The sequence below is a fragment of the Protopterus annectens genome, chromosome 16.part0 (genome assembly GCF_019279795.1).
Source record: "Protopterus annectens isolate FY-2018-M chromosome 16.part0, PAN1.0, whole genome shotgun sequence".
Classification (NCBI taxonomy): Eukaryota; Metazoa; Chordata; order Ceratodontiformes; family Protopteridae; genus Protopterus; species Protopterus annectens.
Genome location: NC_056750.1, coordinates 332,496,608 through 332,514,634, shown reverse-complemented (window position 1 = coordinate 332,514,634; position 18,027 = coordinate 332,496,608). Strand labels below are relative to the sequence as shown.

The 18,027-nt window shown below is 42.3% G+C and overlaps 1 protein-coding gene across 6 annotated transcripts in view; it reads right to left on the bottom strand.

The window, feature by feature from the left end:
* CRAT (carnitine O-acetyltransferase) overlaps positions 1-18,027 on the bottom strand; it is a 475,040-nt gene that overhangs the window by 440,102 nt on the left and 16,911 nt on the right. For all 6 annotated transcript variants that reach the window (XM_044058286.1, XM_044058287.1, XM_044058289.1 and 3 more), the window contains one exon: positions 6,157-6,275. In XM_044058286.1, the coding sequence (XP_043914221.1) occupies positions 6,157-6,275 (119 nt within the window). The remainder of the gene's footprint in view (positions 1-6,156; positions 6,276-18,027) is intronic.

The window sequence follows — 18,027 nt, the reverse complement described above, 5'->3', positions numbered from 1 at the left end:
TCAGTTAAGCCGGATACCGGAACTTTCTTGGTCGACAGTGGCCACAGATATGAGTGAAATGGTCAACATTACCTGGTGTTGGTAGACTCATTCAAATTGGTTTGAGATTGACCTACTTCCCAACCTAACTTCCAGTACTGTCATTACCAAGTTGGAGATTTTTCTGTCCATGGTAGTCCACATAGTTATTTCTGACAATGGTGCACAGTTTACAAGTTAGCAGTTCAAGAAATTTGCAGAAGCGTGGGACTTTGTTTATATTACGAGTAGTCCTGAATATCTTCAGTCAAAAGGCTTGACTGAACGTGCAGTTCAAAGCGCAAAACAGCTGTTAGAGAAATCCAGACATGACAATACCAATGTTTTTCTAAACTTGTTAAATCTCAGAAACATTCCTCATGATAATCATCTTGGTTCACCTGGCCAGAGACGTATGTTGAGACAAACCAGAACATTAAATTACTGCTGACTGGTATTGGTTCCACATGCTAACAACAACAAAGCAGTAAAATCCCAACTGTTGAAGAAGCATTTGTCCCAGAAGTCTATGACACAACCAGCAAACTACTCAATCCATTACAAAAAAGGAGAGATAGTGAGGATACAGACGTCAAAAGGTTTTGATTGGAATGGAGTCATGAAAAGTTTGTCAAGAGCGTACATTGTGGAATCAAAAGGAATGGAATTCAGACAAAATCGGAAGCACTAGTTACCAGTGACCAAACCAGTGTTACAGCATTTTGCCTGTGACGAAGACTTTAGGTCTGAGTGACTTGTTCAATGCTCCTGTTCCAGAGGACATTCAGGGATTCTCAGGAACAGGGATTGCTGACGAAGAGTTTCCAAGCAGAACATTCCCCAGTGACAATCTCTGTTACTAAACCCAGGCCTAACTATTATGTCATGAGATCAGGTTGCATCTCAAAACCTAGTTCCAGATGCATGGCAACCTGGACACGACTTTTCTTCTTCATTAGTGTCTACATAACTGTATGCCTATTGAAATGTCGTTGCTTATACAAGACAACTCAGTAAAGAGGAACAATGCAGATCAGAAGTACCTTAAAGAAGCATTCCAGTTAGTGTGCACGTGCATTTTGAATGAACAGACAGAGTGAGAACATGCATGTATGTAGTCAGTTAGATAGCTCATTTAAAATTCAATGGTCCTGCCACCCATCCTGATATGTTTGCATACAATAAACTACTTAAATTAACACCCAAGCCTCAATGTCTTCTTAATGTACACAAGATGAGCGACACTTTGGTCTATTCTCCCATCAGTATATGCCTTTCAGTATATAGTTTTTAATACTTCACCCCTCAACATAGAAGGTAGGATAGACAGAATAAGTGTGTGTGTGTGGGGTTGGCATAATGGTCAAGGTCTTAACTTCACAGGTACAATTTTTGATTCTGACCTCCGATTACTGGTTAGTCTTGTAATAGTCTGCAGACTGGATGGCCTAGTATTTACATATGAGCCAAATATCTTTGAACCATTAGACAATGAGGTCACAGTAACCATAACCTGCCAATTATGCGGCCCATTTCTACACATCCTTTCATTACAGTATTTAGGGAGATTGGCACCAAAGGTGCAAGGTTTGATTCTCACATGGGGTAATCGGCTAGGCTTAAAATGGCCCACAAGGCCAGTTAGCCTAGTTTACTAATCTAGGAGCCTTTTTAAGGTCATCAAGCAGGTTCAAAACACAAGACACTGGAACACAGACATGATGCAATACCTTTTTAATTCATTTCTTTACTTTTCTCTCAAGCAGGCTCAGAATTATTAATTTAAAATTTTCTTTCTACCTGAATAGAAACACAGTTGCATATACTTTCAGAGCTGATGCAGTGGCGACAAATATAGCCCTAATTGTTGCAGTGGCATGATCTACAACACAACACCATGATGTACAGCAGACAGGAATGATACTCTTATTGTCTTCACCATGAAATTGTGCTAGAGCAAGCCCTCCATAGCCATGCTGATCATTAATTGGCCTTGAATAACTGCAGTAGATGATTTCAGTTGTATTCCTCACAAAGTGATATCCTGACACCTCACAGTTTAACACAGTTAATCTAGTTTTGAGAATGTGTATCAAAATCAAACTCAAGTTTACTATTCAGAACTAAATCAAATAAAGCATTAATAGACCTTTTCAGCAGCTGTGCTTCCAGCATTAACACCAGAAACAGTAACTCTACCTACTGAACATTCAATAAGTGTTAAAAGCGGTCATTGCTGTTGAGGAATGTACTTTCTGCAAATGTGCAATAGCCTTACAGTTAACAAGCAGGAAGCACAACCCAGTGGGTGGGAAGGGTTCTTGTCCGTGTACCCATCGTGAACAAGGTATTACATCTGTTGTGTAATAAGTTCATTTTCAATGCAACAAATTATTGCAGTCTTCAAATTTTGTCAAATATGACAAGCTTTGTGTTTTGCTATATGCTGTTTGATTAAAAAGGACCTTCGTCCTCTTTCAGTGAATAATTTAAAACTTTTGCCTGGGAAAAGGTCCAAACTGCAGGTATTTCCTAACTACCACTGATCTTTCTGGTTCTAGTCTGCTATTTTAAAATTTTCCTAATAAGCAAGCATTGCAGGGGTCTGATGCTGAAGGAAGAGCCTGAAATAAGAAAAGCTATGGACAGCACTTCCTTCACTATGTAAGATGAGAATCTGAAAGCCCCCCACCCCCACCGCCCATCCTCATTCATGTGTGCAAACTCTAATCCAAGCTGTTGTCAGTAACCCCAGTGCTACACGTAACGTTATGAAAAACACAAACAGTACCACTACAAAACACACACACACGTATGTACTCAAAAATTATACACACAGTCATACATATGTATATATGCACCCCAAGGCCCAGACCTTCAGTATTATAAACAACCCTACTTAATGTAACTGAAAACATATTTCAAACGGCAAACTATCAATGTGCCTTTCCTGTAGCTAACAAGTTGACATTTTATTATAAACAAACAGCAGTTAAACTTTCTTGATGAAAGCTAAATTCAACAGGTCCCTACTATATTTTTTTATAAATAGACACATTCATACATTTTATAAAGGATATCAAATTATAGGTTACTTCACGTTCCTTGAAGGCCAATAGGTCATATGGTGTACACTTCTTCCTGTGGACCCACGACTGCAAACTGCAATGGCAAGCACAATGCAGCTATTCTGTTTCACCCTTTAGTCTGGTAACCACACTTATTTGCCTTCCCTCTGGATGCAGTTCATGGCCAAATAATTGCTGGATCAATTCATAAACAACCAATAAATTACCCAATGATACAGTCAGTTATGAAAACCTGCAGCTTACCAATGCATTTCTATACAGAGAATTTTTTTTTTTTTTGCTTAGCACAAATCATGCCATGTCCATTTTACATTTAGCGAAGCAGTCAGCAGGCTACAAACTCCTTTCTTTTTAACTTTATTTCCATTGTCTTCACACTTCCAAATGGACACAGGTGTTATGTATCATCATTATCACCACATTTAGCCAGTTAAACAGGTTCTTTAAAGAACAATCCTGATGGCAGATTTCAAATGGACACATTAAAGGTGTGCACAACATAATTACAGTGAGGCAGGTTTACCAAGCTTTCACTGAACTTCACATCTAGAAGAAGCATTGGGAGAGTCCTTCAAACTGCTACTGCACTTTTTGAGGCAGGCAATTCTAGGCATATCCAGTTGAGCAGAATCCACAACTACATTTGGACTAATACTCTGCCTAAACTGAGAAGAGCGTTACCCCATGAAATTCCTGCTCCCTCAGTTTTCTCCCCCTCCTTTCCAAATGTGTCTTTCCACTACTAGTAGGTGATCTGCATAACCTTACCCTCTCGAAAATACATTTTCATCAGCTTTCACAGTAGAAGACAAGTTTTTCACCACTTAAAGGTCTGCATTCCAAATGACTGCTTTTACCAACCTTAGCTGTTGGAAATACCTGGTGATAGTTGCTTCACTGAATTGAAGATGAAAGATACATAAATGGATGGATGAAAGATACATAAATGGATGGATGAAAGATACATAAATGGATGGATGAAAGATACATAAATGGATGGATGAAAGATACATAAATGGATGGATGGATAGAAGGGGGGATAAGAAAGGATCACCTGCATTCTCTTATAGTACACTCTTGCTCTTAAGGTAAAAGATGCAAGGATCTAAGAAAATAAACAAATACAAGGGGGAAAAAATAGAAAAAGAAAAAAAAAAGTGCGACAACATTCAGACATCTACCATATGAATGTGTGTCCACTAAAATTAGAAAAGTTTTCCAAAATATGTACTTCAGTGAGGTATAAAGCCTAGATGTGTACAAGTCTTGTCTAATAATTAACCTTTTGCAGCTTTTCCCGAACACAGCCCTACACACATCTGAAGCCCATCTCCTTACGCGCACACACTGCAGATTATACTTTTTTTGGTAGAAGACCACATAAAGAGTGAACTACTACTAGCTGTGTGGCAAGGTGCTGTCAGATAATGACGACTGCTGACCATTGTCAACCTAAACTACTGTGGTGACCGAGCATCATGGAAATTCAATGTAAAACACTTTGTTTCAAGATTTATTAGCATTCATTTTCTGATTACCTAATCCACTTTATACTTGCAAGGTGGCAGGAGTCTATTCTGGGACCCTGTAGCTCCGAGGCACCTACACCAACTCATCACAAGACAGAGGCACACACGCACGCACCCAAAGTAAAGAAAAACTGCCACAGAACTTCATATGGACAAAGTGAGGACATTCATAATCCATACAGAATCTGCCCCTACCCAGAACAGAACTAGAGAACAAACATCAAGCGGCAATAAGGTAACAGTACCGACCTTTACACCACTGTGCTGCTATACAATATTAAACATGATAAAATATGATAAAAGCAATACAGAGTCCATGAAACTAGAGCACTACAAGGCAAGCACACAGGCTATTAAAAACTGAAAATCTAAAAATCTCAACAATACAAAATCCTGAAACTTTACAGTGAATACCAACTATTAAGGTTTATCAAGATTTTTTTTTAAAAAGTTACTGACTTAGATGTTCATCTGTTTCCTCAATAGGTTATACTGAGTTGTGCTGCTCTCTCTAAACTGAAGTCTACTTACAGCTGTACTGCTGTACTCTATTCCTGCTACAGCACATCAGGCAGTAGAATTACCAAAGATTCCACTGGTAGACCCCAACAACTAGTGAAATTCAAATTATAAAGATGTTTAATTATTAATCTGCTTTTAGTCTCTTATCCTACTCATGGAGGAGGTTTTCATCCTTTAAACAGTAAATGCTGATATATTCCATTACTGCAGTAACACAGCCTTAGAACAGGAGTTTTTTTTTTTATAATGGAAAACTCATTTTCTCCTCCACCTAAGTCTATATAACCAAGGCCTATGCATATTTAAAATATGGGAAAAGTCCTGCCCCCACCCCCAAAAAAATGAAGACCACCACTGGGTCAATTTAAGATACAGGTTGTTTACGCTGGTATTCTGTCTTGATCACCATTTATACAAAGTACCAAGAAAAGCATCTAACAAGTAAGATTAATTACACTGGCACGGAAAATAATGTTACTCAAAGATTCCACAGGACTTGAAAAACATCACAGCATTATTAAAATAAGGCTGCCAACTCCTTGTGGTATTTTGTTTAGGGCATTTGATACATTCAAGTTTTTAATTTCAATACTACCCATGTTGAACTTGCTGGACTTAGCTTCCGCCAAGGAACAAGTAACATCTGTAATGTAGTAAAACGCATAAATGCGGACAATCGTAAAGATGAACAAGCAACATATGAAATGTAGTAAAACGCATAAATAATGGTAAAGATGCACATTACGTGTGCATCATCGATCCAGTACATTTAAATACAAGAAATCTGAAATTGCAAATTAGTGTACTTAATGATCTGCTTATTCTGCATTAACCACATAAAACTGTGCTACACTGTACAAGTACATTTATGTTGTGCAGATACACTACTTGAGAACTAACCATTTACCAAAAATAACAGAAATAAATAAATACATACAAGTAAGGTCACTGCAAGAAACAAGTTTAGAAAACTGAAAGCCTAACTTTGCTCTTCTTACCGCAGTTGGCCTTGACAATCATCAAACTGCAGCTTTGGCAGAACAACTCCAGGACTAGAATGAAGCACTACAGGCATCCTGTAATCAAGATATGCAGTCTGCAACCACCAGTCCGACAGCTGAGAAAATACAAAACCAAAACACAAAGCCACAATTAATAACCAGACTAAGGCCTCTAGTTCACTTATAAAATTAACTAACTAGCTTCATTACCATCATCACAATGCAAAAGACATTCCACCTTACTGACATTAAGAACAAAGCATACAATATTCTAAAATCAAATGACAAAAGACAAAAAGGCAGCATAACAAAGAAAATGGCACAAAACACAACAATCTGCACAAAGCTGTCTCTGCAATGTTGAATAATACAACTCTAACTTCAGACTCAATAACCAGTCTTTAAATGATGACGGCCCAACTAAGAAGGCAGGGAAACTGACCAATGGCAAATTGTCCACTCCAATGGGAGTCTGTAACCTTACACCTCAGTGTTCCAAGTTAAACTTTGAACCGGAGCAAGAGTTACACTTACAAAAATGGAACAAGGAAGAAAGAAGTACAAATTTTTGCTAATGCGCACAGTCTATTCTACCTGGAATCCAGTGTGTGGAACTATGCAGCCATCAAAAAGAACCCAGGTCTGTAAGAATGACAGGTACCTCAGTAACTGTTTAACATCTTGCAAACCACACTGCCAAATCCCAACACAAGGAAGCTGAAATGAATGAAAATCTAGCTTTATATATACAAAGTTGCTGAATGACACTTTTTGAAAGATTACCTTTTCTCTGAGGTGTGGTGGTCTCAGAGTTTGTATATGCAAATTCAGTTTAAAAAACTTTTATTGTTACTGCTGTGGTTGCTTTCTCAAGGATGTGCTGATAATTGATTCTGAGTTTGGTAACTTTGTATAGTTTAACATACCTGCAGCGTTTTTTTTTTTTTTGTTACAAGTTAAAGGGAGTTAGGACATGCTATCCTGTAAGGAGAATTTAAAAGGACAAAGTCCTTTGCTTAAAGGACAAAGTCCTTTGCTTTTTTCCTATACTTGTGGTATCTCAGGACTTGGTAGTTAGAGTCTCAAAATTTCAATAGGGAGCCTTTTGGCATGTAATGAGTTGGCAGACTTTAAAAATTCCCTACAAAGTAAGTACTCTGCAAACAAATGAGCATAACTGAGCTGGGATATATAGGATCTGAATTGCCTAGACATAGTAAGCCCTTGTTAAAGGAGAACCACACCCACAGACTCAAAAAAAAACATTTATTTTGTCATGGTTTGGCGTTTCCTACATTTTAACACCACTCCGAGACTATTTACAGATTTTTAAATATTTTTATACGCAGCAATTTCTAAGTCTGATCTCATGGGGCCTAGCATCTTGAAGTGATCCTGATTGTTTAGTCTGCCTCTAGGTATCCCACAAAGCAGTGCTTGTCTGTACAAAATTAAATCATGCAGGCCTCTTTCTTCCTTAAGCTCTGTCACTCCATTGATTTTACATGTATACACTGCTGTCTTTCAGTCAGTTGGTTGATTTTACATGTATACACTGCTGTCTTTCAGTCAGTTGGTTTTAAGTAACATTTCATGCTGTTCAACGACTACCTAAAAACACAAACAGTGCAAATGCCACATAACAGACTTTCAAAGTGCTTTTTACTGCTGCTTCTTTTCAGAATGGCTAAATTGCAGTATTTTGTGATGCCTGAAATTGCACTACTTCGACATCTCCCATCCCCCTTCACACCCAACTTTCCTAGCTGTCAAAGTGCTAAGGGTAATTTAAGCAGTTACCCGCTGTGATTGACAGCTCACAGCAGCAGACTTTACTCCTGTACTCTTTTCCTTGTTCTAGCCTTTATTTTCTGTAATGGGTAGGGGAAGGACCAGGGAGCTGTGACATAACAGTATAGGTTGTTTTTTTTAGGATGGTTGTGGTGATATCAATTTGGGGAGGGAATTGGCCAGACAACTACCTGTATTCATTGGCCTTGATGTCAATGAATGGGAGACTGCAGCAAGCTTTTTCAGGGCGGGATAAAAGTATTTTGAAAGTGAAACCACCACAATATGGTAAGGTACTGTTCTAGTGGAGAGAAACAGTTGATAAATATTTTAAATGCTGTATTGTTGTTTACTCACAACAGGGACCATAAATAGTGTGAAAAAGGACAGACGAGTTGAGCATTTAATAACAGAATCCCATTGTTGTCCTTTAAGTTTAAATTCTGGTGGCTGCCAAAAAAGCAATTACTGGAAAATGGAAATCAAAACCTAAACCTACTATACTTGTTGTAGTAAATAGTTTAACAGAGATAAAAGAACTGAAAGTAACATCTTTAGAAAAGGGTAGAAGTAAAAAAAAAAAAAAAAAAAAATTTATATTATATATATATATATATATATATATATATATATATATATATATATATACATACATACATACATACATACACACACATACATACACATTTTATATATAAAAAATGTACATACATAAATATACATATATATCTCTTGTGGAAACAAATGCAGAAAAATGTGTTGAAGGAGGAATAAGGTATGAGACTACACGAATTGAATAATTTATGTAATGTTGCTTAAATTATATAGCACATAACATATGCAATGCATAATGTTTGCAAATACGAAATTCTTAATATGGTTTGATTACTTTTGTAAGTTTGCCATGTCATGTGATAATTCAATCTTCTTCTATCGGCTTTTCCTGGTTAGGGGTCGCCACAGCGGAACTCTGGTCTGCTAATGATTGGCAGTAGATTTTTTATGGGTGCCAAGGTGCCAGCTCGAAGCCCAACCTTCAACGAAGGCACACCCATTCTACGCATGTCTTCCGAACGCCACTCTACTGTAGGGAGGACATGCAGACTCCACACAGAAGGCGCTCCAGCTGAGAATCGAACGGAAGAACATCTTGCTGTGAGGCAACAACACTACCGCTGCACCACCATGGCTTACTACACAAGTGATAATTCAATAAAGGTGTTTAATGAACAACAGGATCTCAGTAGGGAGACTTGCTTATTTCTTGCTTCTCATCCACTAGTACAGAGCATCAGCTAGCAGAATGGCAAGTAGAGGTGAGCAAACCATAGCTGCCTTGAGACTGAGTAGAAGCTCTGCCTCGTAATCCAGCAGGTTAAAGAGCCAAGCCACAATCACTCACAATGCAACCTGTTCATTCAGACCAGACGTGCAGACTGTGAGTGCTTTTGGTTAAGTTAGGTCTGTAGATCTAAACACAGGTTGGCTGGATTAGCAGACAAGGTGGTACCACATGCCATAGTGCTGAAAAGGAAGAAGACAAAGATTTTTCATGAGACAGACTATTGCAAGATATTGTAGCTGGGCAATTCTTTTATAAAAAGATTTGCAGCTCATTTTTAGGATGAGGGTGCATTATTTCCTTTACTGTACAGTGCTTGCATGTTTGTGGAGACAGAGAGCTGCTCTATCTCTCAAATTAAAACACCATATTCTCATTCTAAGGCCCTTCACTGGTCCAAATAAGTAATCTTACAAGTTAGCACTTTTAAACCATAAGCACTACTTACTCTTATACTCTCTACGATTACCTCGACCCCTATTGGTCCATCTTAATTCAGTTGCCCTATATTACTCTAGCATGTCCAAAGGTCAGTCAATGGTTTCCTCTCCAGTCCAGCTGGTGAATCTGGGAATTTTGAGGCAATGTTACAACTGTCTCATGTACATGGACAACCCTCTCCTCCTCCAAACAGGTTCAAATATATGTGAGAGATGCAACCATATAGCCAAACTGGAGGCTGAGCTCTCTCATCTCAAAACTGGTGAAACCAGTCAGGAGGAGAAGGTAACCTCACACAACACAATTCCAGTATCACATAGTCCCACCACATCAGCGAACCAAACACAAATACACAAAAACATACTCAGAGGCTCTAAATAAAAATCTACCTAAGCAACAGAGACCTCCAAAGCAGACATCCAAGCAAATGCTACACCAAAACAAAACACGCACAACACATAGCCCACAAAGTCAGTGTGCCAAGCAGCCACAGCCCTTAAGGCTGAATAACACACCTGATACTCTTGTAATAGGTGACTCTATTGTCAGACACACTGACATCCCGCTCACCAGGCTGAACAAAGAGAAGGTCACAGTGAGCTGCCTGTTGGGTGCTAGGATCTGCCACATAATGCAAGCACTCAGGTCACTCCAAAGCAAATACAAATATGTACATGCTGGTGTGAATGACCTGAGATGTACCTCCCTGGACTACATGGAGAGACACAGGAGCTCTCTGATCATGTAGCCCAGGCCGGTATGACCCTGACCTTGAGCAGCATCTTACCCTCACCTAGAATGATGCCACAGTACAAAGACAAAATGATCGATTTTAACAATTGGCTAAAATGTTGGTGTCATTCAAAGAGGCTCCAGTGTCTGTCAGCCTGGGATGACATGCTCGACAAGCCACGTTGCTTCGCTAGGGACGGCTTGTACCTGTCACCACTGGGCTTTCGGATATTGGCAAAGGCTCTTGCCACCCCCATAGTGCCTTTTTTTAGGCAAGGCTCAAAAGTCAAACCCACCTCCATAGACAGCACAAGGAACAAGAAACTAAGGGTAATGCTGCTAAACGCCAGAAGTCTTAACCTCAAGATGCACGCACTCGAAGCTCTCCTCAGTATGGAGAACATAGATATCTGTGCAGTGACAGAAACCTGGTTCAAGGCTCCAGAGAGCACTCCAGCACTACCAGGTTATTCCTCATATCATGCTTTTCGGCCCCAAAACCCGGACCGAACCACAAAAGGAGGGGGGGGGGTCCATATTTATCAAGGATATCCACACCTCCAGGTTAGTGGCATTGCACGAAGTATCGGAGATCATCCATGTGCAACTAACAGTGGGCAAGACTACTTTTCGGTTTATAGCATCCTACAGACCACCCTCTCAAAGTCAGGGATCCCACTCGGCTTTCCTGAAAACATTGGAGAACATGAAGATCTCTCCGAACACCATTATATTGGGCGACTTCAACTACCCAAACAGACTGGGAGCACTACTCAAGCCCCAGCACCTTAGCCCAAAGGTTCCTGGAAATTATGAACTCAAATGTTATGGAACAACTAGTCACCACTCCAAGAGGGGAAACATACTAGACCTGATCATTACCAACATGGGTACTCTATGCTCCATACCAGAAGTATATCCCTCATTGGTAAGATCAGACCATAAATTAATTTCACTGGATATCCACATCCCGACCCCACCCCCAACCCAGAAAACCACAGTGAAAAACTTCTCAAAAGCGAACTTCTCAAAACTGAAGTGGAATCCTTCAAGGCCCCAGGGCCAGTGGAAACTACGACCCAAACTGCAGAATCCTATATAAACACATTCTACGGACATCTCCAGGAATGCATGGATCATGCTATCCCAAACAAAACCAAGACCCAATCATCCAAAGGCAGGCGTCCAGTCTGGTGGACCCCAGCCACAAATAAACTGTACAACAGAAGGAGGAAGCTACTACATGATAGGGATTTTGCTCTAATAGGGAAGGCAGCTCTGATCAGTACTAGCAAAAAATTACGATCCCTCAAAATCCTCCAAGGCCAGCTTAGAGAGAAAAATTGCACAGGACACTAAAGACAATCATAAGGCTATTTTCAGTTATGTTAGGAACCTGGGATACAACTCCCAGACTTGTTTTGAGTGGATTCTAAACGACAAAAAATACACTGAACCCACAGACATCGCCAATATCCTGGCAGACTGGTTCAGTGCAAACTTCTCCACCCCTTCCCCCCCAAAAGAGCAAGTATCTATCCAGGCAGAGGGCTGCTTCCCAAACATCTCTGATGCTCAGATGAAGGCTGCCCTCTCCAAAGCAAAAAACATTGCTTCCATGGGACCAGATGGCATCCCGGGTTGCGTCCTACATGAACTCCAAGAAGAACTAATCCCTCAAATAAAACAGCTGTACAATCTCAGCCTCACTACGGGATATATGCCCACAGAATGGCTTACAGCAACAGTGGTCCCACTCCACAAAGGTGGAGCCTCTACGGACCCTGGAAACTATCGCCCCATAAGCCTGACTAGCCTAATCTGCAAGGCTATGGAGAGGATCATCATGGAGCTCATAAACAAAGACATTGGGGACCTACAGACACTAGATCCTACCCAATTTGGTTTCGTCAAGGGCAGATCCTGCCTTTTGAACCTGGTCGACTTCTTTGAAACAGTCACCAAAGCCATAGATGAAAGGAAGGTAGTCCACACAGCCTATCTGGACCTAGCAAAGGCATTTGACAATACCCCACTCGGGCATCATAGATAGGGGTTTATATTTAAGCTGGATAGCTTATGTCACAAGATGGGTCGCAAACTGGCTCAAAGACAGAACCCACAGAGTGAGAGTTGCTGGAGCCATGTCAGACTCGAAACCGGTCACAAGTGGCGTCCCACAAGGTTCTGTCCTGGGACCGCTCTTGTTCGGTATATACTTTTCCGAGGTACAGGCCAACGTGGGAGGACTATGGCTCACCAAGTTCACAGATGACTGCAAACTGGGCGCCATAATCTACTCTCCAGCTGACACAAACATCCTTCAAAAAGGTCTCACAGAGACGGATAACTGGTGCCAGAGCCATGGTCTAAAGCTAAATGCCAAAAAGTGTAGTCATACCCTTTGGCAAAAACAATGTGCCCACAAATTACCACATAGGCAGTAACCCATAAGTACAGAGAAAGTAATTAGGGATCTGGGGACCCAAGTTGATAGCAATCTCTCCTTTGACAACCACATTGCCAAAGTGGTTAGAAAGACCTTCTACATAGCCCAACTCATCATGAAAGGATTCACATCTAGATCAAGAGAGGTAATCGTGCCCCTTTATTCATCCCTCATCAGGCCCATCATAGAATACAATGCCCCTTTTGGTATGTACCTTACCAGACACCTGCAGCAATTAGAAAGACCCCAAAAGTACCTCACCAAGAGGATCAAGGGACTCAAGCAGATGCCATATGCTGCTCAGTTAAAAAAACTCCAGCTCTACTCAGTTGCATACCGCCTACTTCGAGGCGATCTATGCCTGACATATAGCGCTATGTCCAATCCAGAATTAATGGACATGCTCCACCTCAGTAAATCTAAATCCCTTACAGCCACACGCTCGAGGGACTTGAACCTCAGCACAGAAATAAATAAAACTTGCTGAAGGGACAGATTCACAACCCAGAGGCTCCCTTCGCTCTAGAATAGAATTCCAGTTCATGTTGGGCAGAGCACCTCACTGAATCTCTTCAAGAAGAATCTCGATAAGTGGATGGGGGATCGTAGGTTTGTCCCAGGGATTACTTCCGTGTCACTATTAGACAGAAGCACAATAAACTAAACATTAAAAAGGGCACAGTATACTCAAATCAAGGGGTGGCAAGCCAAACAAAATCGGGCTAGGCTTATAATTGCCCCAGGGCAGATAGCCTAGTATGAATCTATAGAACCCGAGATCTGTGACGTTTGCGCGATATTCTGGTTTGCGCCGAGACTGCGATATTTGTCTGTTTCCACATCAGGAGACCATATTCGGTTCCACTGCGACATTCCAGCACTGCGTGACATATTCCATATCTTGCCCACATCAAGACATATCTATCTGTCTACATCATGACATATTTATCTGCTCCCACATCATGACACATTCCATATCTGTTCCACATGACATTATCTGTCCAATGCATATTCAGTTCATGCATATCTGTTATCTGTCCAAGACCATGACATCTGTTATTCCGTTCACATATCTATCTGTCCACACAAGAGATTATCTGGTCTGTTCACATCATGACATTCATCTGTCACATCATGATATATCTGTTATCTGTCTCAAGACCGTTTTATTATCTGTTTTAATCGCTTTTATCTATCTGTTTTGACCAGGATTATTCTGTCGTCGCGGACTGGCGACACCCATTCTGTCGCAATCATGAGCCCATATCTGTTCCACTGCGAGCATATTTGCCCCGTGACCAGTGATATTCCAGCATCTGGCGGACCGTATTATCTGCCTGCCCAGATCAAGTGACATTCCATCATATCTATGGTCTGTTCAGTGATGAGACACATTCCCAGACATCGCCCCCAACGTGATTCCACCACACATCTGGCATCATGATCAGTGACAGTCTATGACATCATGATATCTGCTGATCCACATGATGCAACGATTCCACATCACATGACACCATATTCACATCATGACACCTGTCCAAACACACCGCCATCTCACACTAATCATGACACCATGACATCCAAGACATCGTGATTATCCATGACATGAAGATTTTGCCTGTTCCCATGACGATTTTATTATCGCTTATCCAAGATTATTTATTATTCATGAGATAAATTATCTGTTCATCATGATGATTATTGCCGACAGGTGGGCTAGAGCTTAAGACAGGGTGGGCTTAGAGCCCAGACAGGGTGGGAGCAGAGCGAGCTTGTGACCTGGAGAGGAAGAGCGAGAAAGAGGAGAGCCAGACAGAGAGAGCGAAAGCGAGAGAGGGAGAGCGAAAGCGAGAGAGGGAGAGCGAGACAGGGAGGTGGAGTGGTTACAGGAGGGGAGAGCAGCTACAGGAGGGAGAGACAGGGAGGCGAGAGCGAGAGAGGAGAGGCGAGGAGAGGAGAGCCAGCTGAGAGGAGAGCACAGAGAGGGAGAGCGCGAGAGGGAGAGCGCGAGAGGGAGAGCGCGAGAGGGAGAGCGCAAGAGGGAGAGCGCGAGAGGGAGAGCGAGAGGGAGAGCGCGACAGGGAGAGCGCGAGGGAGAGCGCGAGAGAGAGGGAGAGCGCGACAGGGAAAGCGAGAGAGGGAGAGCGCGACAGGGAGAGCGAGAGAGGGAGAGCGCGACAGGGAGAGCGAGAGAGCGAGAGGGAGAGGGAGAGCGAGAGAGGGAGAGCGCGACAGGGAGAGCGAGAGAGGGAGAGCGCGACAGGGCGACCGAGAGAGGGAGAGCGCGACCGAGAGAGGGAGAGCGCGACCGAGAGAGGGAGAGCGTGACCGAGAGAGGGAGAGCGTGACCGAGAGAGGGAGAGCGCGAGCGAGAGCGAGAGAGAGCGAGAGAGCGAGAGGGAGAGCGAGAGACAGGGAGAGGGAGAGCGAGAGACAGGGAGAGGGAGAGCGAGAGACAGGGAGAGGGAGAGCGAGAGACAGGGGAGAGCAGAGGGAGAGCGAGAGACAGGGCGAGAGACAGGGAGAGGGAGAGCGAGGAGATGAAAAGGGAGAGCAGGGAGGAGAGGGAGACAGAGACAGGAGAGGAGACGAGAGACAGGGAGAGGGAGAGGGAGAGGGAGACCGAGAGAGAGGGAGAGGGAGACCGAGAGAGAGGGAGAGGGAGAGAGCGTAGAGCCAGAGAGAGGAGAGGAGAGAGAGCGAGCTTAAGAGACAGGAGAGGAAGAGCGAGAGAGAGCGAGACAGGGAGAGGGAGAGCTAGAGGGAGAGCTATATTGTGAGAGGGAGAGCGAGACCCAGTGAGAGCGAGACCCAGCGAGAGGGAGAGCGAGAGGGAGAGCTGACAGGAGAGTGGAGAGCGAGAGAGGGAGAGCGACGGAGAGGGAGAGCGAGAGCGAGAGCGACAGGGAGAGCGAGAGAGGAGAGTTTATTGCCAGGCGACCGAGAGAGGGGAGAGGGGCACGAGAGGAGAGCGCGACAGGGCGACCGAGAGAGGGAGAGCGCGACCGAGAGAGGGAGAGCGCGACCGAGAGAGGGAGAGCTCGACCGAGAGAGGGAGAGGGAGAGCGAGAGAGAGAGAGCGAGAGACAGAGCGAGAGACAGGGAGAGGGAGAGCGAGAGACAGGGAGAGGGAGAGCGAGAGAGAGAGAGCGAGAGACAGGGAGAGGGAGAGCGAGAGAGAGAGCGAGAGACAGGGAGAGGGAGAGCGAGAGAGAGCGAGAGACAGGGAGAGGGAGAGCGAGAGAAAAAGACAGGAGAGGAGAAGAAGACAGAGAGGAGCTATAGAGACAGGAGATGGACAATGTAAAAACAGCATTGTGAGGAGGGAGACCAGAGAGCTGTGAGACAGGAGGGAGAACAAATAGATAAGACAGAAAAGAGAGTGGAGCCAGACAGGAGAAACAGGAGAATATTTGAGTTAGGAGGAAGAGACAGTGAGAATCAAGACAAAAGACCATCATTGGGAGCCTGTGATATTGACAGGAGATGTTTCTCAGAGAAACCCACAGGAGGAGAAGCCCACAAAGAGAGCGACAAAAGAACCATTAGAGGGAGACAGTCAGATTAATAGACAGAGCACAAGACGAGAGCCTATTTAAGATATTTATTCACAAGACCACATGAGACTAGAGAGAGGAGATAGGAGCAATTTGACAGGAGAGAAACTCAGAGCATATTATTAAGAAGAGCTGACAGGAGAAGAGCTGAGATATAGGAGAAGACTAGAAAGAGCAGACAGAGAAGAAGACATGGAGAGCGACAGACATTGATCCTTTATTCTACATGCTAGACATGCAATTACTGCTCCTAGAGCTTGTAGCTGAGACATGTTATATATTATACATCTGACATAAAACATCTGTATGGAGTGATTAAGTAATAAACATGTATTGTCCCATACTTATGATAAATATCTGACAAGTACACTGTACATTATCTGTATTATTAATAGGACATCTGTACCAGATGACATATCTACACATCACACATAAAGAATACACATCACACTACACACAGACTCATAAAGACCATATCTAGACATGTAGAGACATATTCATACATATCCTGATTAGCACACACATGATATGACAAAAAACATTACACATATGCATATATGAATAGATATTACATATTACAAGATATTGTCTGTACACATCAGAACCATATCGACATATTATTACATGAAATTGAATATAAAGATGTGACAGATTAAACAGTACAGCATAAAACACTTAGACAACACAGGTAAATGAGAAAAAGAGCACAAACAAGGAGCTACAACAGACAAGCAACACTGAACAGAGCAAAAAGAAAAATAGGAGAGCAAAGATTGACAGGAGAGCTAAGAAGAGCGCAAGAGGGAGAGCAAGAGGAGACAGAGAGGGAGAGCCACGAGAGAAGAACAGGAGAGCGAGAGAGGAGACACAGAAAGCGAGAAGACACAGGAGAGCTAGAATACAAGACCAGAGAGGAGAAAGAACACAGAGACAGAGGGAGAGACAATAGGAGACACTGGTCAAACAATTAATAACAAAGCAGAGCAACTTGTACAAACTGGACAAGCAGACAAGACAGAGCATAGACAAATCTGTTACAAAACACTAACTGGACAAATGTAACATACAAATTTACACATGATAGACTTTCATTAATAAAAGAAACGCAGAGACAGCTACAAAAAGCACAAAAATACTTATATTAAGACAAGACAAAAATACAACTTAACACAATTGATTTAGAACATACAACATCTTTTCACAAGAGAGATACAGAAGACGACGAGAGAAACAGAGCGAGAGACAGCGAGAAAGACCTACAGAGAGGGAGAGACAAACCAGAGAAGAGCATATACCCAGAGATTAGGAGAGAGACAAATAATTATTTAGAAGACAGGAGATATACAAGACAGAAAAGAGCAACACAGACAGAGAGAGCTATACAGGGAAGATATCAGTAACATAGAGACTGTTGATATAAAAAAGAGACCAAAACGAGACAGATAAATAATTTATATGAGGAGAAGACAGAGAATAGAGGGAGATATTTTATTTGAGAGACAAGAAGACTTAGAGAGAATGAACAAAGACCCAGAGAGAGAGCCTAAAATTATAAG